A 25,833-nucleotide genomic window follows, 5' to 3' on the forward strand; every position below is an offset into this window, starting at 1 on the left:
ATCCACTTTCCCAATCACATGGTAGTTCCCCAGTGTAAGGCGCTAGTCGATTCAGGCGCAGCTGGGAACTTTATGGACGGGGCATTCGCACGCCGTCAAGGCATTTCATTGGTTCCCTTATCCATTCCATTCCCCATCAGAGAACTTGATAGTCGACCATTAGGGTCTGGGTTTGTTACGGAAGTCACTATACCAGTCACCATGATCACCCAGGAGACTCATTGTGAGCAGGTTATTTTTTTTTATTATTGAGTCTCCTGCTTTCCCTGTGGTATTAGGTATCCCTCGGCTAGCACTCCACAACTCCACCTTTTCATGGCCGCAGAGGGCTCTCACGGGGTGGTCACGAGAGTGTAAGGGTAGGTGTCTAGGTGTTTCCGTTGGTGCAACCACGGTGGAAAGTCCAGACGGTACCGCCACCGTGCGCATTCCCCCCGAATACCTCGATTTGGCACACGCGTTTTCTAAGACGTGTGCGACTAAATTACCACCTCATCGGGCTATGGAAACATACGTCACCGAGTCCCTGGGCCAGGGGTGTATACGTCCCTCCACTTCACCCGCCTCCTCGAGTTTCTTCTTTGTGAAGAAGAAAGACGGCGGTCTGCACCCGTGCATTGATTATCGATCACTGAACAAGGAGACGATTAGATTTAGTTATCCTCTCCCCCTCATTCATCCAGTGATTGAGTCAATGCACTAAACTAGATCTCAGGAGTGCATACAACCTGGTGCGTGTTCGGGAGGGGAATGAGTGGAAAACAGCATTCAGCACAACCACGGGGCATTATGAATACCTGGTGATGCCCTATGGTTTGATGAATGCTCCATCCGTCTTCCAGTCCTTTGTGAACGAGGTATTTCGGGACATGCTTTGTCGCGTTGTGGTGGTCTACATCGATGACATCCTGGTGTATTCCGCTACGCGCGCCTAGCATGTGTCCCTGGTTCGCAAAGTGCTGTCTCGACTGTTGGAAAATGACCTTTATGCCAAGGCAGAGAAGTGTATGTTTTTCCAGCAGTCCGTCTCCTTCCTCGGATACCGCATTACCACCTCAGGTGTGGAGATGGAGGGAGATCGCATTTCAGCCGTGCGTAATTGGCTGACTCCAACCACGGTTAAGGAGGCACAGCACTTCCTTGGATTTGCCAACTACTACCAGAGGTTTATCCGAGGCTTTGGCAAGGTCGCAGCTCCCATTACCTCCCTGTTGAAGGGTGGGCCATCCCGGCTCCACTGGTCTGCTGAGGCTGACCTGGCCTTCAGGAGACTGCGGGGTCTGTTCACCTCAGCCCCGGTACTGGCCCTCCCCGATCCATCACTACCATTCGTGGAGGTGGATGCGTCCGAGGTAGGGATAGGCGCTGTCCTATCCCAACGCTAGGGCACGCCACCCAAGCCCCTGTGCCTTCTTTTCTAAGAAGCTCAGCCCGGCGGAGCAGAACTACCTGGTGCTGGGTCCCGGTGAGGGATATCCTGTTGCGGGATTTCCACCGTTGCCATCCAGCTCGCCCAGCTCCGCGTCCTCCTGGCATGTCCCTGAGGCCGGGGTCGGCGCGCTGCTGGAGCTGTGCGTCAAGGGGGGGGGGGTACTGTCATGACTTCCGCTGAGGCTGCCTCCCCTCCTTGTTCGGGCAGGCTTCGGCGCTCGTCGTCACCGGCTTACTAACCACTGCCACTCCTATATTCATCATTCCATTTGTCTTGTCTTGTCATTACACACGCCTGGTTCTTATCCCCTCGTTAGTCCGTGTATAAGTGTTCCCTCTGCCCCCTTGTCCTTGTGGGTAGAATAGCTCTTTGTCCAGAGGCTTACAAGTAGTCAGTTCTTCATTGCATTGCATAGCATACCTTTCTGCTTTGCGTTTCAAGGGTAGAGGGGATGGAGTAAAGGACTTCCGGCATACATTTACATTTTAGTCATTTAGCAGACGCTCTTATCCAGAGCGACTTACAGTTAGTGAGTGCATACATTTTTTCATACTGGCCCCCCGTGGGAAACGAACCCACAACCCTGGCGTTGCAAGCGCCATGCTCTACCAACTAAGCTACAGGGGACCCACGAGCGCATGTACACACACACACACACACACACACACACAGAAAGTTATTGTGTGTAATGCAGCAGGCTGTGTAGTGGAGTGAATAGGTGGCGTATGGCCCATTGTTATGATGTTTGTCTTCACTCTTTTTCCCTCCTCTCCTCTCCTCTCCTCTCCTGTTCTGTTCATTTCTCCCCTCAGTCTGACAGATGCACCCCCAGAAAATGTGCACAACCGCAGCTTTCAAGGACACCTCATATTGCCTGTGTGCATTACAGTAATTTGTGTGGGTCCATGTACAGTATGTGTGTGTGTGTGCTTGTGTGTGTGTGTGTGTGTTGGGGGACTGTATGTGTGTGTCTTTATTTTCTATATTGACATTAAAACTGAAGGTTGGGGACAGAAAAGCAGCCTAGCTGGTGTGGTCATGCAGCTCAGACAGATGCTAGCTGACTGTGGGAGAGGGTCACAGGAGACTTGAGGCATGTAGCCACACACACTCCCTGCCATGTTGTAAGACATAATGTACTAGAACCAGTAATGAGCCAGTAAAAGACTGGCCACTGGTGTACTGTATGGTAGGGGAGTAACACTCCTCGTTTGTCCTAAACCACCAGAGAATATTCCAAAACGGCAGAGTCAGGATATGTTGGATTGTACCTTAGGGATTCTGAGGCATCGGCATTTTGGCATGAGCAAGTGTTCACTGGAGAGCAACAATGTGCAGTGCTCCAATCTGTGAATTGAATTTGACTCTGAAAACAAAAACAATTCTGAAAACATTTACATTTACATTTCAGTCATTTAGCAGACGCTCTTATCAAGAGCGACTTACAAATTGGTGCATTCAACTTAGGATAGCCAGTGGGACAACCACCACTGGGGGAGGGGGGGGGGGTGTAGAAGGATTACTGTTAGACTATTCCAGGTATTCCTTAAAGAGGTAGGGTTTCAAGTGTCTCCGGAAGGTGGTCAGTGACTCTGCTGTCCTGGCGTCGTGGGGGAGCTTGTTCCACCATTGGGGTGCCAGAGCAGCTAATAGCTTTGACTGGGCTGAGCGGGAACTGTGCTTCCGTAGAGGTAGGGGGGCTAGCAGGCCAGAGGTGGATGAATGTAGTGCCCTCGTTTGGGTGTAGGATCAGAGCCTGAAGGTAAGAAGGTGCTGTTCCCCTCACAGCTCCGTAGGCAAGCACCATGGTTTTGTAGTAGATGCGAGCTTCAACTGGAAGCAGGTGGAGTGTGCGGAGGAGCGGGGTGACATGAGAGAACTTGGGAAGGTTGAACACCAGACGAGCTGCAGCATTCTGGATAAGTTGTGGTTTAATGGCACAGGCAGGGAGCCCAGCCAACAGCGAGTTGCAGTAATCCAGACGGGAGATGACAAGTGCCTGGATTAGGACCTGTGCCGCTTCCTGTGTAAGGCAGGGTCGTACTCTCCGAATGATGTAGAGCATGAACCTACAGGATCGGGTCACCGCCTTGATGTTAGCGGAGAACGACAGGGCGTTGTCCAGGGTCACGCCAAGGTTCTTTGCACTCTGGGAGGAGGACACAATGGAGTTGTCAACCATGATGGCGAGATCATGGAGCGGGCAGTCCTTCCCTGGGAGGAAGAGCAGCTCCGTCTTGCCGAGGTTCAGCTTGAGGTGGTGATCCGACATCCACACTGATATGTCTGCCAGTCATGCAGAGATGCAATTCGCCACCTGGTTATCAGAAGCGGGAAAGGAGAAAATGAATTAGGTGTCATCTGCGTAACAATGATAGGAGAGACCATGTGAGGATATGACAGAGCCAAGTGACTTGGTGTATAGAAGGAATAGGAGAGGGCCTAGAACTGAGCCCTGGGGGACACCAGTGGTGAGAGTGCGTGGTGCAGAGACAGATTCTCGCTACGCCACCTGGAGATGCCCAACTCGCCGGAGATGCCCAACTCGGAGAGGGTGGAGAGGAGGATCTGATGGTTCACATTATCAAAGGCAGCAGATAGGTCTAGAAGGATAAGAGCAGAGGAGAGAGAGTTAGCTTTAGCAGTGCGGAGTGCCTCCGTGACACAGAGAAGAGCTGTCTCAGTTGAATGACCAGTCTTGAAACCTGACTGGTTTGGATCAAGAAGGTCATTCTGAGAGAGATAGCAGGATAGTTGGCTAGAGACGGCACGCTTTGGAGAGAAAAGAAAGAAGGGATACTGGTCTGTAGTTGTTGACATCGGAGGGATCGAGTGTAGGATTTTTGAGGAGCGGTGCAACTCTCATTCTCTTGAAGACGGAAGGGACATAGCCAGCGGTCAAGGATGAGTTGATGAGCGAGGTGAGGTAAGGGAGAAGGTCTCCGGAAATGGTCTGGAGAAGAGAGGAGGGGATAGGGTCAAGCGGGCAGGTTGTTGGGTGGCCGGCCGTCACAAGTTGCAAGATTTCATCTGGAGAGAGAGGGGAGAAAGAAGTCAAATCATAGGGTAGGGCAATGTGAGCAGGACCAGCGGTGTCATTTGACTTAATAAATGAGGATCGGATGGCGTTAACCTTCTTTTCAAAATGGTTGACGAAGTCATCCACAGAGAGGGAGGAGGGAGGGGGAGGAGGAGGAGGATTCAGCAGGGAGGAGAAGGTGGCAAAGAGCTTCCTAGGGTTAGAGGCAGAGGCTTGAAATTTAGAGTGGTAGAAAGTGGCTTTAGCAGCAGAAACAGAGGAAGAAAATGTAGAGAGGAGGGAGTGAAAAGATGACAGGTCCGCATTGAGTCTAGTTTTCCTCCATTTCCGCTTGGCTGCCCGGAGCCCTGTTCTGTGAGCTCGCAATGAGGCATCAAGCCACGGAGCAGGAGGGGAGGACCAAGCCGGCCGGGAGGATAGTGGACATAGAGAGTCAAAAGATGCAGAAAGGGAGGAGAGGAGGGTTGAGGAGGCAGAATCAGGAGATTGGAGGGAGAAGGATGACATTTTTACATTTTACATTTTAGTCATTTAGCAGACGCACTTATCCAGAGCGACTTACAGTTAGTGAGTGCATACATTATTTTTTTATTTTTCATACTGGCCCCCCGTGGGAATCGAACCCACAACCCTGGCGTTGCAAACACCATGCTCTACCAACTGAGCTATATCCCTGCCGGCCATTCTCTCCCCTACCCTGGACGACGCTGGGCCAATTGTGCGCCGCCCCATGGGTCTCCCGGTCGCGGCCGGCTACGACAGAGCCTGGAATCTAACCAGGATCTCTAGTGGCACAGCTAGCACTGCGATGCAGTGCCTTAGACCACTGCGCCACTCGGGAGGAAGAGATGATAGGATGGAAGAGGAGAGAGTAGCGGGAGCGAGAGAGCGAAGGTTGCGACGGCACATTACCATCTGAGTAGGGGCAGAGTGAGTAGTGTTGGAGGAGAGCGAGAGAGAAAAGGATACAAAGTAGTGGTCGGAGACTTGGAGGGGAGTTGCAGTGAGATTAGTAGAAGAACAGCATCTAGTAAAGATGAGGTCAAGCGTATTGCCTGCCTTGTGAGTAGGGGGGGCGGTGAGAGGGTGAGGTCAAAAGAGGAAAGGAGTGGAAAGAAGGAGGCAGAGAGAAATTAGTCAAAGGCAGACGTAGGGAGGATAAAGTCACCCAGAACTGTGAGGGGTGAGCCATCCTCAGGAAAGGAACTTATCAAGGCGTCAAGCTCATTGATGAACTCTCCAAGGGAACCTGGAGGGCGATAAATAATAAGGATATTAAACTTGAATGGGTTAGTGACTGTGACAGCATGGAATTCAAATGAGGAGATAGACAGATGGGTCAGGGGGAAAAGAGAGAATGTCCACTTGGGAAAGATGAGGATTCCTGTGCCACCGCCGTGCTGACCAGATGCTCTTGGGGTATGCGAGAACACATGATCAGACGAGGAAAGAGCAGTAGGAGTAGCAGTGCTTTCTGTGGTAATCCATGTTTCCATCAACAGTAAGAAGTCGAGGGACTAGAGGGTAGCATAGGCTGAGATTAACTCTGCCTTGTTGGCCGCAGAACGGCAGTTCCAGAGGCTGCCGGAGACCTGGAACTCCACGTGGGTCGTGCACGCAGGGACCACCAGATTAGAGTGGCAGCAGCCACGCTGTGTGAAGCGTTTGTATGGCCTATGCAGAGAGGAAAGAACAGGGATAGAAAGACACATAGTTGACAGGCTACAGAAAAGGCTACAATAATGCAAAAGAGATTGGAATAAAATTAACTAAACATCTGGGGAAGCGAGAGAGCGGGGCCTCCCTCACTTACCTTTCACTGAAACACTCAAATATAACTCTCCCAACTTCCACTTTAGACATTATAATTGTTGTAAACTACAGCGGTTCAATGTTTCTAGGAATAGACTCTAACTTAGTTTATTCAGCTAGCTAACTTCGTACAGTATTCTTCCATGAAAACCGCCCAGGGCACCGTATCCTATGATGCCATAGCTAACTAGCATGCTAGCATCCAATAACACACGGTTTAGCACCAATACTTGGTTACAACAAACTACCAATAGTGTGTTAACACACTAAACAGATCATTCGTGTCCGTGTCTAGTTCCTTTCATAACGCAGAAATAATTAAACGTTGGCTAGCTAGCACAAAGTCAGTCATGCTAGCTACACAAGTGGACTACACATCTCGAATGTTCAGAAAGTGAAGCGTTGCGTTGCAAAATTCTCATTGACTAAAATGATATTGTATTTAGTTGCTACAGTACTGCTAGCTGGTAGTGTTGGCTAGCTAGCAATGGCTGCGGTGTTGACTTTGTTTGAAAAAATGGCGTCGCTGCGAACGAATGTAGCTGGCTAAAATGATATTGTATTTAGTTGCTACAGTACTGCTAGCTGGTAGTGTTGGCTAGCTAGCAATGGCTGTGGTGTTGACTTTGTTTGAAAAAACGGCGTCGCTGCGAAAGGATGTAGCTGGCTAAAATGATATTGTATTTAGTTGCTACAGTACTGCTAGCTGGTAGTGTTGGCTAGCTAGCAATATCTGCGGTGTTGACTTTGTTTGAAAAAACGGCGTCGCTGCGAACGAATGTAGCTGGCTAGCTAACCTCGATAGTTTCTCTATACTACACCTTTATCTTTGATACAAAGACAACTATGTAGCTAGCTAACATTACACTAATCAAATCGTTCCATTGTAATGTAATGTGTCATTTACCTGCGGAGCGAAGTACAGCATGACTACTCACTCCAGGAGCCACCCAACAGATCATTCGTGTCCGTGTCTAACGTTGTGTAAAGTTTTGGGGTTAGTTTTGACAGTTTGAGTGAGTACGTCGTCAACTTATTCAGCCAGTTAGTTAGCTAGCTAGAATAGTTAGCATATTAGCTAGCCATTGCTCTCTGTCAACGAACCAACCCTTCCTCCCACGGTATGAAACATACAGAGAGAGCCAAGCTAACGTTAACTAGTCACCCATGTCTTGAATTCCTTTTGAACGACTCTGGTTATCAGTATGTAAATAAGAATAAATGTAGGTTACAACTTACCCTTAGTAGCTACTGTTAGCTAGTTAAGTGTAAAGCTAGCTACTGAATCAATTTAGCCAGTTCGCGTCTGTCCCAATGGAGAGAAAGCTTCTCCAAACATTACAGCTAGGTCATTCCAGCTATTGTTTAGTTAGCGATCCAGGTAGCAACAAGCTAGCTACATTTCGAGTACAGTAGCTACTAACTACCTAACGTTAACGCTTCAGATAATGAGGTTAGAAAAACAGCTGAATGGTAGGTAGCTAGCTGGCATAATTACAGGTACTCTTAAGCGTGAAATAACATTGGAAACAACTATCCACAGTTGCTAATAGTTACCAGTAGCTACCCGCTAGCTAGCTAGCTTTATTGGTCCAGGTAGTGGGTTAGCTAGCCTCGTGCTTCACCGGGCTCAGCCGAATACAATACTTACCTACAATAATTACCTACAATAACTACCTAGATAAACTATCTACAATACCTAACTACAATACCTACCTACAATCTAAATACATGGTTTAAGCTTTACTCAACACCATATAAAGAAGAAGCCAAGCTTACCTCCCGCTTAGAGAAACACAACCTCACCCCATCACCACCTGCTTCATCCTTATTTTATGTTTCTATAGGACTCATACGTCATTGGTTGGAGGCGTCAAATTAGTGAGCAGCTGCTCTTGTGATCATTGTCACGAAATTCCACCTCCGACACCGCCAAAACAACCGCTATGCAGATGTCAGCTAAAGCAGATATTTTATGTTTCTCTCCTCAGTGTTACTTAGAATAAGAAGCACTTGGATTGGACTGTAACCAGGATGCGCAGTATCCAATGGTGTGTGAGGTCCCGCCCTACCTTTGGATGCCTCGGTTCCGTACGGGTTTCCCAGGCTGTCCGTCAGGTCAGGTAGCCAGGCGTCTCTGACTGCGGACTTGAAGACGTCACGATTGTCGAGGCTCTGGATTGGCCGGAAGTTGCTCCTCAGGTACTCCACAGACTTCACATGGTCCTGCTGCTCTGTGGTGAAGATGGAGTAGAACGCCTCCAGCTAAAAGAGAGAGAGAAAGAGAGAGTAAGAGAGAGAGAAAGAGAGAGAGGTAGAGAAAGAGAGAGAGATAGAGGGAGGATGAAGGAAAACACACACACATTAGGGAGGAGAGAAATGACTGAACTGTTCATTTGTTCATGGCATCTTTCTAGCAGCTCCTTTTATCCTTTGCCCATACATGTGTAATGATGTGATCTTGTTTCTAGCTGTAAGGCTGTGGGGCTGTGGGGCTGTGGGGCTGTGGGGCTGAGGGGCTGTGGGGCTGAGGGGCTGAGAGGCTGAGAGGCATGCAGGGCCAAGCTAGCCCAGCCTAATCAGGGGAATAGTGTTTGTGAGGCAAACACAAAAACATGACCAGCTGTCCCCCTCCTCTCCTCTCCTCAGCCCAGAGAAGAACAACCACAACCACAAATTAACCACTCTTTCTGACCAGGTGCTAAAACCTAGGGAATAATCATAATAATCTGTTGAGCGGTTTAAGAGCTGTCATTTCAGATGATGAAAGTAATGTCTGGGAGTATCTGTCCATCAACATCATGATGGCATGCTAACGGCTAACGAAACAATGTGAGCTGAGACTGCTCAAGTGAAAAACACAGTCGATTTAGAGTGAAAACAGGCGGAAAGAGAGAGAGAGAGCGAGAGAGAGAGAGAGAGAGAGAGAGAGAGAGAGAGAGAGAGAGAAGAAAGATATATAGATAGATAGATGGCTAGATGTAAGGGGGAGGTGCTCATTTCCTTAGTGAGTGTGTGAGAGGTTGTGGGATAAACAAGCGGTCGGTATGGTTACAGAAAGAGGGTTGGAATCATAGAGATCCTATTCAATTAAAGTATTTTAATTCCTAACTCTATGGTTGGAATACTTCCCTGTCTGCTCTGCTCTCTGTCTGTTTACTAAGCAGACTGAGACTGGAGGCCTGGGGAATACTCAGGTCGATGACTGCACCTCACAGTGGCTGTGGAGAGTAAGTGTGTGTGAGTGTGTGTGTGTGCACCACAAATCTCCCTCATCTGACACTATAGAAATGTTGTGTTCCAGCAGATTTGGAACATAATGTACCTTCTAATCTAAAGTCGGCCATGTCCTTTAATCTTCAGGCTGCATTAGCCATCATGGCTGATCTGTTGAATATCGTAGCATCCAGCCCTGGCACAGACCATACAGCCCACGCCAGGCCGTGTCAAAGCAATACCCTGCTCTCCACCAAATCTCTTAATCAGACTACAATCTGCTAATCCCTAATATGGCAACACCCCCTTAAAAACAGGTTATTAGGATTTGAATCACTTCCAGGTCTGCCGAAGGATTTCTTTGTGTGGAAATCACAGCGCGATTGGAGACTAATCCTTCCAGGAGTGACATTGCACATCAAGCAAAAACGCCATCACACACGTGCACACACACACACTTCTGTGACTGGTGAGAAAGGCCTCTGTGATGGGGAGAGCAGGGGGTTAAGTGGCCTGGCGTGGCAATAGCCGTTACAGCTGGGTGTGCGATGTCCACACACACACACATGCACAAGATCCAGATGTTACAAATGGAAGCATTTTAGGCGGCGCTGTCGCTGTGGAATAGCTGAGCATCGATCTGCTGTAAAAGCCACCCCTAAGCTACGTCTGTCACTCCCAATGACCTACTTCCACCACTGATCAAGAACAAAAGACAAAGATGGAGGGAGGGAGGGAGGGAGAGAGAGAGAGAGAGAGAGAGAGAGAGAGAGAGAGAGAGAGAGAGAGAGAGAGAGAGAGATAGGGAGGGAGGGAGGGAGGGAGGGAGAGAGAGAGAGGGAGGGAGAGAGAGAGAGAGATGAAGACAGACAGGGGAGAGGGAGTGCACTGTGTCTTCTTTCCACGTTCTTTCATCTTGGCCAATTATGTTTTTTTTAAACCACAGGACAGAAACAGTGGTATAGACTTCAAAGCCGAGTTAAAAATGTTAAAAAAGACTGACTAATGGTCAGGGGTAAACATCCGGAGGATAGAAGATAGGAACAATAATGCTACGGGATCCCACTGAAGGGAAGGAAGGACGTGCTTCCTGGATGGATGGATAGAGCTTCTGCTGAAGTCACTTCCCCTTTAAGTCCCTGTCCTGCTCATTGCATGCCTCAAACATCCCCCTGGTTTTGTGTCGATCAGGGTAGCTAGCTAGCTCCCTGCCTCTCGGGAAAGTTTAAAAAAATACTTCTTATACCAGGAAAGTATGTAGAGTTGCAGTAAAAAAACACCATTGTATATTCCATATATATCCCGGAGTATTATTAATTGTTGACTGGATCTCAGGCCAAATCAAATAATCCAAAAGGTCAGGCTCAGAGTTCCTCCATGCTGCTTTTCATCTTCTCTACTCTGCCTCTCCACTCTCTTATAATTCAGAGGATGACAACAGACAAATCCCGTCTATTACCCTGCTATTGGACACCTGCTATCTTCTGAGGAAGCAACATTCACTGTGAGCTCCCATAAACACCCTATTGTAAAACAAGGGGGAACCAGGAAGGTATGACTATGAATGTATTGCTGGTTTTATTAAAGGGGCAATCTGCAGTTGTCCACATATTTTTGGACTTTAATTAATGATTTGACCCATTGATTCTTGAAGAATATAACTTATAAATGCCTCATGAGCTTAGTTCAACTGTCGTACCCCACCAGATCCCAAAATACAAGCTGGTTTTACCCCAATGTTAGTAAACAAAGTAAATGTAAACAAACACTGTATAGCCTCAAAACATGGTTAAAACTAGAATGTTTGATATCATGGATGGTCAGTCCTTGCATCCAACGCTCTGTCTATGAATTTGAGAGTGGATACATTTCTCTAGCTCCATCCCTCCACGTTTTACCAAAACAGTGGTGGGGAAAACAGTTTGTTATTGTTTCAACTGCGGATTGCCCTTTAGAGTTTTAAGTGTATGTGATAAACTGTTCATGCAGCTGCTATGACTGCCCACTTTTCTGCTAGCTTTTGGGGGTACAAAGACCTATGTACCAGTGTGCCATTTTGCATTCAGCACTAGGACTATGCTGTTGCCTATGGGTGGTTAATCTTCAGCTGAGCTCTATGTAGCAGCCAGTATGTTATCTAGCCAGTCAGAATGTAAGGGGAATATGAAGCATGCTAACGGTAAGCTAGTGGTATTCAAGTGGTATAAAGCTGTATCTAGGAGTGACCTATCTTTCTGTGGGCCCAGAGCCAGGCAGCTCCTCTCTTCCACAGCTCCAGAGCTGTCTGGGCCTTGACTAAGCTCTGGCAGATAAACATGATTAATGCTGACCCACAGAGCACGGTGACAGGGGGCAACGCTCGGCCACCCCTCAACACCACAGCCCACACATTTCCTCTCTCACAGTCCTTTTCCTCCTCTCTCTCTCCTTCTTTCGTTCTCTCTTTCTTTTCCCCTTTCCCTCTCCATTTAACTCTCTCTCTCTCTCTCTCTCTCTCTCTCTCTCTCTCTCTCTCTCTCTCTCTCTCTCTCTCTCTCTATCTATATATATATCTTCCTCTCCCTCTCCTGCTGTGTCCCCTTATATAAAGCCAATACTTCTTCCACATTTGGCTTCCTCCAGTCGCACTCTTAAGCAAACTAATTTGGCCTCATTAGAATGTAAGTCTGCCAAATGTTCCCTGGACTGTTGGGAGGAGATATGGGGAGAGGAGTGGAGAGAAGGGCCATGTGAGGACAGACACTGCACCATCACATTACTGACCATGTCTGTGCCAACCCAATCACAAATACAGACATCACACATTAGATATGTGAGCAAATTACAGCTCTTGGAAGGAGGAGGCCATTAGTGAAGAAAGACGCCAGTGTTTGTGTGTGTGTGTTTGTGTGTGTGTGAGTGTGTTTGTTTGTTTGTGTGTGTGTGTGTGTGTGTGTGTGTGTGTGTGTGTGTGTGTGTGTGTGTGTGTGTGTGTGTGTGTGTGTGTGCGCGCATGTGAGAGAGAGAGTGACTCACCTGTTTATAGGAGAGGAACACAGGTCTGTTGAAGACGATCCACTCGACCACCTTGCTGCAGGGTGGGGTGGTGAGAGAACCTGTGTAGCGGTAATAACTCCCCAATGATGACGGCAACAGGTCTCTCAGAACAAAGGGCTCCAGGAAGGTTTCTTTCTCTGGGGGAGAACAAGCACAGGGATACAAGGAATCAGTTTTGACCATTCAATCACAGCCACATACACATGAAGCATAACAGTATGTCCATACTGCAATGCTGGAGAATGAGAAAATGTATTTATTGATGTAAACGGTGTCATGGGGAAAATGTGTTCTCATTGTCAATGAATCATTGTGTATAATATGGCCCTCTAGTGCTGATGCAAGTAGTCAACCATGTTGGCAACCAATTAATATAATTGATCTCCTCTACGGATTATTCAACCAGGCCTGAGTCAGAGCTCACATGTGTAACCACTGGATCTGTCCCCAGTGTCCTGGGATACATCAGAACCCAAAGTGTATTTTGGAAAGGACCACTCAAGCTTTACACAAATATCTGGTGAATCCGACAAAGGGCAAAACCGACCCACTTCCCTCCAAAATCCTGTTGTGATGGCAATGCTTATCAGTCAAAGAGAACAACGGCAGCCTGACACACACCCAGGATAAAGATAAACATAGCTGGGGCAAACCTCTTGTGCCATAACTTCTCAACCAACAATGAGGCGTTCCCTCCCAAATAGAGATAACAGTATAAATAACCTCAAAGATGTGGTGAAGAAACAAAACAGAATGATTGTATGAATCCTCCTACCCCACATTTTCAATACATAACTAAACTGGGAATCCTATTGAGCAGGGATGAAAAAGGGGCTTAGCGTGCTAGCAATGCGCCGCGGAGCTGCATCAGATTGGAAGTGAATGGGAGAGCTGGGGGATTAAAGCCAATGCTGGAGAATAGAGGACACAGGCACAGTGGTAGGGAAGGGGCTATACTGCTACCACCACAGCTGTACCACTAGCTAGGCTCACATACTGTACTGTAGTCTACTGTACTGTAAGCTATGTCAGCCTTTATAAATGAATTCCCAATCAGGGTTGGAGAGTGCCGAGTCAGTGGAGACTTCAAAGCCACCGTGAGACGCTGAATTAATGGACTTGTAATTTGTGCCGTTGAGGCGCGGGGAGTTCATTTCAGTACTGTCACATGAGACCACTGAGAGGGAATAGTTCACTGGGTAAACAATGATGCTGACACTGGGCCATGTACATATACATACATTACATGCAAGAGAATACAATGACATACAGGGTTAGGGCAGTACAGTATGTCACCCAATCAGCACCCTCTCTATACCTCCTTCCTATGCTGTATCCAGCATTGAGACTGCTGTATCATACAGCTAGGTCGTATAAATTAGTAGATACATTTGAATCACTCCTAAGTCTTCATATTATACCCCAGTACCTTTTCACAGCTCAAATCACAATGTCTTTAGACAGAAAAAATACTTTGCTTTCTTACAATGTAGCCTTTGCATGCGTAGATGGGCAACCACTGTACTGAGTGTACCTTACACAATCTCCTGCACTCATCTAGTGCTTTTTCAAATAGGAAATGAAGGAACAAAGGATTTTCATGGTTCTATTAAATATTAAAGCCAGACGACGCCTCGGGGGTCATTTAATGTACATGTATGTGTTGACTGGCCCCAGCTTAAATCCACTTGCAACATCTGCCTCCTGCACAAGAGACCTACACACACACACACACACACACACACACACACACACATACACGCACAGACACATGCATGCAAACATGCACACACACACACACACAAGCACATGCACGTACACACGCATGCACAGATACTCAGAACTGTGGCTCTCAGCACTTGGCGTCTCCTTATATGTGTCCCGATTGGTGTCTTTGTGCTTAGATTGTGTCCCTGACCTTGCTGTATAATTAAATATTAAGACTAAGTAACATAGGACCCTAATGGATGAACACTTGAGCAGACAGCTTTCCTGTCGCACAGGCCCATGTGCTTAAAATACCAGCAGAATGAGCTCTGTCGCAGCAACGCTAATGTTGCAATTAAAATGCCTTCCTTTGAGCCACAGGGAACACACAGAGCCATTGAAAACAGAGGATTGCTTCACAACGTTCTCACAGCAAATATTCCTCTGACACTTCTTATTTTCTTCAAACTTTTGTCTAATTGTGTAGAACGTAGCCTCTTCTCTCCCTCCCTCTCCTCTCCAGTCACATTCCCTCCCTCCTCCTTTCCTCTCCCAACACACCTTTCCCCTCCTCTCCAGTAATTCTCCCTCCCTCCTCTCCTCTCTTAAACTGCCTCCTTTCCTCTATCATCACACTCCCTCCCTCCTCCTTTCCACTCCTTTCCTCTCTCCCTTCCTCCTCCATCGCCCTCAGTAACAACACTAAAAGTAACGTGATGATAGAGGTAGGGTCATACAAACCAATATCCCTCCTTAATACAGACCAAAAGATTTTAGCAAAAACTCTGGCTAACAGGCTTAGCACTTTAATTGCTTGACCCCATCCCCTCCTCTCTTCTCCAGACCATCTCCGGTGACCTTCTCCCCTACCTCACCTCGATGATCAACTCATCCTTGACCGCTGGCTATGTCCCTTCCGTCTTCAAGAGAGCGAGAGTTGCACCCCTTCTCAAAAAACCAACACTCGATCCCACTGATGTCAACAACTACAGACCAGTATCCCTTCTTTCTTATCTTTCCAAAACTATTGAGCGTGCCGTCTTTAGCCAACTCTCTTGCTATCTCTCTCAGAATGACCTTCTTGATCCAAACCAGTCAGGTTTCAGGACTGGTCATTCAACTGAGACTGCTCTTCTCTGTGTCACGGAGGCTCTCCGCACTGCTAAAGCTAACTCTCTCTCCTCTGCTCTTGTCCTTCTAGACCTGTCTGCTGCCTTTGATACTGTGAACCATCAGATCCTCCTCTCCACCCTCTCCGGCGCGGCTCACTCCTGGATTGCGTCCTACCTGACCGGTCGCTCCTACCAAGTGGCGTGGCGAGAAGCTGTCTCCGCACCACGTGCTCTCACCACTGGTGTCCCCCAGGGCTCAGTTCTAGGCCCTCTCCTTTTCTCCCTATACACCAAGTCACTTGGCTCTGTCATATCCTCACATGGCCTCTCCTATCATTGCTACGCTGACGATACACAACTAATCTTCTCCTTTCCCCCTTCTGATAACCAGGTGGCGAATCGCATCTCTGCATGTCTGGCAGACATATCAGTATGGATGACGGATCACCACCTCAAGCTGAACCCTGGCAAGACGGAGCTGCTCTTCCTCCCGGGGAAGGACTGCCCGTTCCATGATCTCGCCATCACGGTTGACAACTCCGTTGTGTCCTCCTCCCAGAGTGCGAAGAGCCTTGGCGTGACCCTGGACAACACCCTGTCGTTCTCCGCTAACATCAAGGCGGTGACCCGATCCTGCAGGTTCATGCTCTACAACATTCGGAGAGTACGACCCTGCCTTACACAGGAAGCGGCACAGGTCCTAATCCAGGCACTTGTCATCTCCCGTCTGGATTACTGCAACTCGCTGTTGGCTGGGCTCCCTGCCTGTGCCATTAAACCCCTACAACTCATCCATAATGCCGCAGCCCGTCTGGTGTTCAACCTTCCCAAGTTCTCTCACGTCACCCCCCTCCTCCGCACACTCCACTGGCTTCCAGTTGAAGCTCGCATCCGTTACAAGACCATGGTGCTTGCCTATGGAGCAGTGAGGGGAACGGCACCTCCGTACCTTCAGGCTCTGATCAGTCCCTACACCCAAACGAGGGCATTGCGTTCATCCACCTCTGGCCTGCTGGCTCCCCTTCCTCTGCGGAAGCATAGTTCCCGCTCAGCCCAGTCAAAACTGTTCGCTGCTCTGGCACCCCAATGGTGGAACAAGCTCCCTCACGACGCCAGGACAGCGGAGTCACTCACCACCTTCCGGAGACATTTGAAACCCCACCTCTTTAAGGAATACCTGGGATAGGATAAAGTAATCATTTTACCCCCCCCCCCCCCCCCCCCAAAAAAAAAAAAAAAAAAAAAAAAAACTTTTGGAAAGTGGTTATCCCACTGGCTATAGGGTGAATGCACCAATTTGTAAGTCGCTCTGGATAAGAGCGTCTGCTAAATGACGTAAATGTGCCCTTGAGCAAGGCACTTAACCCTAATTGCTCCTGTAAGTCGCTCTGGATAAGAGCGTCTGCTAAATGACTAAAATGTAAATGTAAATGTAATTGGCAAATTGGTCCATTCGGACCAGACCGGCTTTATCCCTAACAGAAACTCATTATTCAATCTCAGGCGCCTCTTCAACATTATGTATTCTCAGAGGTTACCTAACGTGGACCTTGCCGTTATATCTCTTGACGCCGAAAAGGCCTTTGACCAAGTTGAGTGGCCCTATCTATTCAAGGTCCTACAGAAATGTAATATTGGAGATGGGTTCATAAATTGGATCCAGCTTTTATATAGGAACCCCTGTGCGAGAATACTCACTAACCAATCACTGTCGCCCCGATTTAACCTTTACAGAGGGACAAGGCAGGGTTGTGCGCTGTCGCCTATGCTCTTCGCCCTAATTATTGAACCTCTCGCTCAAGCGATCAGATCTCATTCAGCAATACACGTCTATAATACTAAAGATACTCTAAATAAGATTTCCCTATACGCAGATGATATTCTCCTCTATGTAACAGAACCCCAAGCTAGTATTCCAGCTATTCTTGAGGTGATTAATTTGTTTGGTACCTTCTCGGGATACAGAATAAATTGGAACAAGAGTGAATTAATGCCCATACGGTTGCAAAACACCTCCTGGCTAGAACATCTTCCAGTTAAGTTATCTTCAGAAAAATGTATCTACCTTGGAATTGTAGTTACCAAACAATACTCCTTACTATTTAAAGAGAATTTCTCCTCTCTGATGCAAAATCTCAAGACAAACATACAATTTTGGAGAACTCTCCCAATTTCTCTGCTCGGAAGAATTAATGCCATTAAAATGGTCTTCCTCCAACAACTGCTCTACCTATACCAGAACATCCCAGTATTCATACCTAAATCCTTTCATAAACAACTGGACTCTATTATCAATCCTTTCATCTGGGATTATAAAACACACAGGATAGGTAAAAAACACCTATGTAAATCCAAGATGGAAGGAGGATTGTCTCTCCCAAATTTTATATTTTACTATTGGGCCGCTAACCTCCGCGCTGTTACGTTTTTGCTGGATGACGCACCCCTGCCATCCAGCTGGCTTAGCATGGAGCGGGAGGAGTGTCACCCCTTCTTTATTGGTGCTGTGATTTTGTCACCTGTCAATCTGGAGATGTCACTTTACCGTAACAATCCTATTATACATAGCACAGTCCGAATCTGGAAGCAAATTAAAGTCCACTTTGAGCTTAGACCAATATCATTCATGCTCCCTGTTGCCAGGAATCCCTCCTTTGCCCCCTCTAACCTTGATAACACCTTTGAGCAATGGGGAGAGTTGGGGATAAGTACCATAGGGGATTTATATATAGGAGGGATCTTTGCTTCCTTTGAATCGCTGAGGGAAACTTATAACCTTCCCAGAAGTAACTTTTTCAGATACCTACAAATTAGAGACTATGTTAGAAAACACCTCCCAACATTTGGGAATGCTAAACCTTCCATGTTTGACGGATGCATAAAAATATGCCCCACCTCAGACAAACTGATATCTCGTCTATATGACGCTTTTCAATCTGTTAGCGCACCCTCTACTGATGCCATTAATGCAAAATGGGAGGAAGAACTAGGGACTGATATTTCGGTGGCAGACTGGGAGGATAGCTTGGAGTATATCCACACCTGCTCCATTAACTCCAGACATCGTCTCATACAATTTAAGGTATTACACAGATTACACTATTCCAAAACTAAACTGCATAGGATATTTCCTGATACATCCCCTATGTGTGATAAATGTCAGGCTGAGCAGGGTACACTACTCCACTGCTTTGCCCTATGCTCTAGCCTGTATGGTTATTGGTGTGGAATTTTTGGGGTCCTCTCTGAAGTTCTGGAGACTTCAATAGACCCAGACCCGCTTCTGATAATCCTGGGAGTGTCCGATTCCCTAAACGGATTAACCAACTCCCAAAAACAACTAATCTCTTACAGTCTCATTTCGGCAAAAAAAAGAATCTTGTTGTTTTGGAAAAGGAGGGAAGCGCCCTCTACCAAATTATGGCTCAGCGAATTGGCAAACACTGTACACTTAGAAAGAATTAGATATATTCTGAACAATAAATTATCAACATTTGATCAAATCTGGCAGCCTTTCCTCTCTTACTTGGACCAGTCGGCGCTGTGAATTTGTACTTTTTAACGCACTCTCAATTGTCATATTGTAATCTACCTTTGGGCAGCGTGTGCTGGCCCAGACACTTGAGCAGTCGGGAGGGGAGTAGGGTGGAATAAGGGGGGGGGGGGGGGGGATAAAGGGGGGTATAAGTGGGAGGGGTTACATCTACCCTTTTTCTTTCCACCTGTCCCTGTTCTGTATGTCTTGTTTTGTAATATTTGTTTTGTACCCAGAACCCTGGGTCTTGTTGTTCATGTCTATTCTCTTATGTTTAGATAAGAACTGTACACATGTCTTTCATACCTATACACCATTCTTGTGTGTGTTCAATAAAAAATATTTGAACAGAAAAGTAACGTGATGATGAGGATTGTATCATCATCATCATCATCATGCAGTATAGTTCTGCATTTTTTTACAATATAGATATAGTTCTGTCTGTAAGCTAGAGTTCTTAATGTACCAGTATGTTAAAGTTACCCAGCCCTTCTACATCAGTAAGAGCTCAGTGAATAAAAGGCTAGAGCAGTCTTTATCTTAGCTTGTCGAGTGACTTAAGCCTTAACCCTAATAACAATCTTAGTCCTGTCAGATTTAGTAGCTTTATCTCACATCAAACATTCACCCAACTATAATCACTACACCAGGGACACACCCATATGCCTCTGATCTCATATAGACAAGGTTTTAATTGTCTCTTGCAGATCAGCAAAAAATTGTAGTCAGAACCAAGGTTAATATTCCTAAATTGGTATTTTAAAGTTAATATTGGCATAACTATTTGGCAATTATATATTGAAAAAAACTGGCATTGATGAAGCAAAGGTCAACCGGAAACATGGTAACCAAGGCACAACACCATAGCCCACTCAAGAAGCCTGCATGTAAAGAAGAATCCACTCTCTACAGCAGAGTTGTCAAACTTATTCCATGGAGGGCCTAGTGTCTAATCTACATTCACCAAATGGACATACCATATTGGTCAATATCCATCATGTACCCAGTGCTCGTTTGGAATGTGCCATTCTGCCTTGCTGTCACATGTCCATTAGTTTGGGTAGTGTGTGCGTTTAAGGGGGTGGTTAGAAATACTGAACCGTAATGATTTCAGTTGAAGGGAAAATGACCACTGCTACGTCCTGACAATATGTATGAGGTTACTGCTTATGTGTGAAGAACGTGTCTCCAGCATAATTTAAAATGTCCAGACCAGAATAAGGGGAGGTGTGTGTGGCCAAGATGCGCTATAGGCACGTCTCTCTCCACTACTGCCACTGACTCCCGCCAATTCGTGTGCACTGTTTGTTTCATTGGTCAATGTTTAGCAATATATACGAAATATAAATTCATCAGTGAAGTTCCTGTTAATCCCAACATATTCCCCCATTGATTTTGAATGTTTGGTTACAGAAATACCATTCTCATTTTCCAAGTGGAAACGTTGTTTGGAGAGCTCACAAACTGTGCAACACTTGTGATAAAATAACTTTGGGTTTATTTCATTGCATTTCCCAGTTTACTGTCAATTTATTAGTTGTCTTTGTTTGGAGAGCATGTATCCAGTTTCTTTGTCATGTTTAATGTTGTGTGAACACACGCTTTAGCGTGCATAGATATACCTGGCCTGCGTGCCAAGAATAGGTGTTGCCAAATGTACAGTGGGGAAAAAAAGTATTTAGTCAGCCACCAATTGTGCAAGTTCTCCCACTTAAAAAGATGAGAGAGGCCTGTAATTTTCATCATAGGTACACGTCAACTATGACAGACAAATTGAGGAAACAAAATCCTGAAAATCACATTGTAGGATTTTTAATGAATTTATTTGCAAATTATGGTGGAAAATAAGTATTTGGTCACCTACAAACAAGCAAGATTTCTGGCTCTCACAGACCTGTAACTTCTTCTTTAAGAGGCTCCTCTGTCCTCCACTCGTTACCTGTATTAATGGCACCTGTTTGAACTTGTTATCAGTATAAAAGACACCTGTCCACAACCTCAAACAGTCACACTCCAAACTCCACTATGGCCAAGACCAAAGAGCTGTCAAAGGACACCAGAAACAAAATTGTAGACCTGCACCAGGCTGGGAAGACTGAATCTGCAACAGGTAAGCAGCTTGGTTTGAATAAATCAACTGTGGGAGCAATTATTAGGAAATGGAAGACATACAAAACCACTGATAATCTCCCTCGATCTGGGGCTCCACGCAAGATCTCACCCTGTGGGGTCAAAATGATCACAAGAACGGTGAGCAAAAATCCCAGAACCACACGGGGGGACCTAGTGAATGACCTGCAGAGAGCTGGGACCAAAGTAACAAAGCCTACCATCAGTAACACACTACGCCGCCAGGGACTCAAATCCTGCAGTGCCAGACGTGTCCCCCTGCTTAAGCCAGTACATGTCCAGGCCCGTCTGAAGTTTGCTAGAGTGCATTTGGATGATCCAGAAGAGGATTGGGAGAATGTCATATGGTCAGATGAAACCAAAATAGAACGTTTTGGTAAAAACTCAACTCGTCGTGTTTGGAGGACAAAGAATTGCATCCAAAGAACACCATACCTACTGTGAAGCATGGGTGGAAACATCATGCTTTGGGGCTGTTTTTCTGCAAAGGGACCAGGACGACTGATCCGTGTAAAGGAAAGAATGAATGGGGCCATGTATCGTGAGATTTTGAGTGAAAACCTCCTTCCATCAGCAAGGGCATTGAAGATGAAACGTGGCTGGGTCTTTCAGCATGACAATGATCCCATATACACAACCCGGGCAACGAAGGAGTGGCTTCGTAAGAAGCATTTCAAGGTCCTGGAGTGGCCTAGCAGGTCTCCAGATCTCAACCCCATAGAAAATCTTTGGAGAGAGTTGAAAGTCCGCCAACAAAGGGTATATAACAAAGTATTGAGAAACTTTTGTTATTGACCAAATACTTATTTTCCACCATAATTTGCAAATAAATTCATTAAAAATCCTACAATGTGATTTTCTGGATTTTTTTTTCTCAATTTGTCTGTCATAGTTGACGTGTACCTATGATGAAAATTACAGGCCTCTCTCATCTTTTTAAGTGGGAGAACTTGCACAATTGGTGGCTGACTAAATATTTTTTTCCCCCACTGTATTTAAGTGCCTGTTTGGGGATGTTCTAGTTAGTTCACTTTTGGCTAACTCAAGGGGAGGCTGTATCTGAGCCTGGAAGACCCCGCCTGTGCTTTATTGGTTTAGACACTTTTTGCCTGATGAGAGGCTTTTTCTTTTTAATGCTGACATTTTGAAGTCAGAACTTTGTATATATATACAGTACCAGTCAAAAGTTTGGACACACCTACTCATTCCAGGGTTTTTCTTTATTTTAACTATTTTCTAAATTGTAGAATAATAGTGAAGACATCAAAACTATGAAATAAAACATACGGGATTATGTAGTAACCAAAAAAGTGTTAAACAAATCAAAATATATTTTATATATGAGATTCTTCAAATAGCCACCCTTTGCCTTGATGACAGCTTTGCACACTCTTGGCATTATCTCAACCAGCTTCATGAGGTACTCACCTGGAATGCATTTCAATTAACAGGTGTGCCTTCTTAAAAGTTAATTTGTGGAATTTCTTTCCTTCTTAATGCGTTTGAGCCAATCAGTTGTGTTGTGACAAGGTAGAGGTGGTATACAGAAGATTGCCCTATTTGGTAAAAGACCAAGTCCATATTATGGCATGAACAGCTCAAATAAGCAAAGAGAAACGACATGAAGGTCAGTCAATACGGAAAATGTCAAGAACTTTGAAAGTTTCTTCAAGTGCAGTCGCAAAAAACATCAAGCGCTATGATGAAACTGGCTCTCATGAGGACCGCCACAGTAAAGGAAGACCCAGAGTTACCTCTGCTGCAGAGGATAAGTTCATTAGAGCTAACTGCACCTCAGATTGCAGCCCAAATAAATGCTTCACAGAGTTCAAGTAACAGACACATCTCAACATCAACTGTTCAGAGGAGACTGTTAATCAGGCCTTCATGGTCAAATTGCTGCAAAGAAACCACTACTAAAGGACACCAATAATAAGAAAAGACGTGCTTGGGCCAAGAAACACGAGCAATGGACATTAGACCGGTGTAAATCTGTCCTTTGGGCTGATGAGTCCAAATCTGAGATTTTTGGTTCCAACCGCCGTGTCTTTGTGAGACGCAGAGTAGGTGAACAGATGATCTCCACATGTGTGGTTCCCACCGTGAAGCATGGAGGAGGAAGTGTGACATGTGGGGGTGCTTTGCTGGTGACACTGTCGGTGATTTACTTAGAATTCAAGGCACACTTAACAAGCATGGCTACCACAGAATTCTGCAGCGATACGACATCCCATCTGGCTTGCGCTTAGTCGGACTATCATTTGTATTTCAACAGGACAATGACCCAAAACACACCTCCAGGCTGAGTAAGGGCTATTTGACCAAGGAGAGTGATGGAGTGCTGCATCAGATGACCTAGCCTCCACAATCACCCGACCTCAACCCAATTGAGATGGTTTGGGATGAGTTGGACCGCAGAGTGAAGGGAAAGCAGCCAACAAGTACTCAGCATATGTGGGAACTCCTTCAAGACTGTTGGAAAAGCATTCCTCATGAAGCTGGTTGAGGGAATGCCAAGAGTGTGCAAAGCTGTCATCAAGGCAAAGGGTGGCTACTTTGAAAAATCTCAAATATAAAATATATGTTGATTTGTTTAACACCTTTTTGGTTACTACATGATTCCATATGTGTTATTTCATAGTTTTGATGTCTTCACAATTATTCTACAATGTAGAAAATAGTACAAATAAAGAAAAACCCCAAACTTTTGACTGGTACTGTATATATATATATATATATATATATATATATATATATATCACTGTCATCTTTGAAACACCAGCGCTGTGTAAATAAATCCAACACTCATTTGCCCCTCTACCTGCCTGCCTCCTGCCTCTTTACGACTGCTAGAAAGCCCCTATTTTACAGCAGAGATAGGCCACAGATTTCATGTCAACCTGTCACTTCAAAAACAATCAATGATCTCGGAGTCCCTGCATTTGAACTTTATGTTTATTGTGGTATAACGTGATATAAGCAGAATTCAGTATCATTCCAATGCTAACCCCCCCAAAAATGTTTGCCCCCTTGCCGATTTCAACTGCCCCCTTAGCCACTTTATCCTGGCGCCAGGTCTGGCCCCCGAGGACTGGAGTTGCCCATCCCTGCCCTAGAACAATCAGAGAACATTAGGAGCCCACCTCTCCAGTCCAATTTAACAGAGATCGGACTTGATTGAGCTGGACTTGTCTGCTTGTCAGGTAATTTCTACATTGAAACAGAAAGCCTGTGGTGAGTGTGTTGAGGTGTTAGGCTAACATGTAATAAGCCTGAGCTGATTCCATGAATACTTCATGTAACTACATGCTATGGTTGTGCCAACTTTTATTAAAGACTGTGTTCATTATTGTTTGAAAGGGGTGGATCAGGGATAAAAAGATAATTCCGCTTTAGGGTGAGTGTTTTTTATAACAACCTAGTTTCTTTTGTCTGTAGGGACTCCTTGGGGCAACCTGGGGTATGTTCGCTATAATTTGGTAGTTACAAAAAAAAGAATAATACACAAACACGAATGAAAAGGGGCTGAGATATTGCAGTGTTACATGCAACTTAGCAAAAATAATGTTGTGATCCTCAATGAACAAATGTTGTAGGCCAATGATTGGTGAATTCATAGTCCCTCCTGGAATGATTGGGTGATGAATGTGTCACTCACCATGATGAACCACGCCCCTCAGGCCATGGATAATGGGGTCCACAGCTGGGTTGTCCTTCAGTCCCACCTGAGAACAGCAGAGGAGAGAGGAGCAGGAGATACACGTTAGAGTGAGTCATTGTGATGGAACAAACAGAGTCAATCAGAGGTCTGTTTGACCTGAGCTGGAGGAGAAATACACAGGACGTCAACAGACTCTATACCGAAGTGGGTCCTACAGCTACACACTAGGGCTGACCCCAATTAGTCGACTGGTCGATTGTTTGGTCGATAGGCTGTTGGTCGACCAAGATTTTTTTTTGTCGAGCAGTAGCAAACATATACAGTGAGGGAAAAAAGTATTTGATCCCCTGCTGATTTTGTACATTTGCCCACTGACAAAGAAATGATCAGTCTATAATTTTAATGGTAGGCTTATTTGAACAGTGAGAGAGAATAACAACAAAAAAATCCAGAAAAACGCATGTCAAAAATGTTTTTAATTGATTTGCATTGTAATGAGGGAAATAAGTATTTGACCCCCTCTCAATCAGAAAGATTTCTGGCTCCCAGGTGTCTTTTATACAGGTAACGAGCTGAGATTAGGAGCACACTCTTAAAGGGAGTGCTCCTAAACTCAGCTTGTTACCTGTATAAAAGACACCTGTCCACAGAAGCAATCAATCAATCAGATTCCAAACTCTCCACCATGGCCAAGACCAAAGAGCTCTCCAAGGATGTCAGGGACAATATTGTAGACCTACACAAGGCTGGAATGGGCTACAAGACCATCGCCAAGCACCTTGGTGAGAAGGTGACAACAGTTGGTGCGATTATTCGCAAATGGAAGAAACACAAAATAACTGTCAATCTCCCTCGGCCTGGGGCTCCATGCAAGATCTTACCTCGTGGAGTTGCAATGATCATGAGAACGGTGAGGAATCAGCCCAGAACTACACGGGAGGATCTTGTCAATGATCTCAAGGCAGCTGGGACCATAGTCACCAAGAAAACAATTGGTAACACACTACGCCGTGAAGGACTGAAATCCTGCAGCGCCCGCAAGGTCCCCCTGCTCAAGAAAGCACATATACATGCCCATCTGAAGTTTGCCAATGAACATCTGAATGATTCAGAGGAGAACTGGGTGAAAGTGTTGTGGTCAGATGAGACCAA

The 25,833-nt window shown here is 45.9% G+C and overlaps 1 protein-coding gene across 1 annotated transcript in view; it reads right to left on the reverse strand.

The window, feature by feature from the left end:
- LOC311138912 (receptor-type tyrosine-protein phosphatase gamma-like) overlaps positions 1-25,833 on the reverse strand; it is a 385,510-nt gene that overhangs the window by 62,434 nt on the left and 297,243 nt on the right. Inside the window, exons 6-8 of the mRNA XM_084173710.1 lie at positions 24,679-24,745; positions 12,516-12,673; positions 8,357-8,549 (exon numbers count right to left, since the gene is read on the reverse strand). Of these exons, the coding sequence (XP_084029836.1) occupies positions 8,357-8,549; positions 12,516-12,673; positions 24,679-24,745 (418 nt within the window). The remainder of the gene's footprint in view (positions 1-8,356; positions 8,550-12,515; positions 12,674-24,678; positions 24,746-25,833) is intronic.

This window comes from Coregonus lavaretus, assembly GCF_964263955.1.
Source record: "Coregonus lavaretus genome assembly, chromosome: 12".
Lineage (NCBI taxonomy): Eukaryota > Metazoa > Chordata > Actinopteri > Salmoniformes > Salmonidae > Coregonus > Coregonus lavaretus.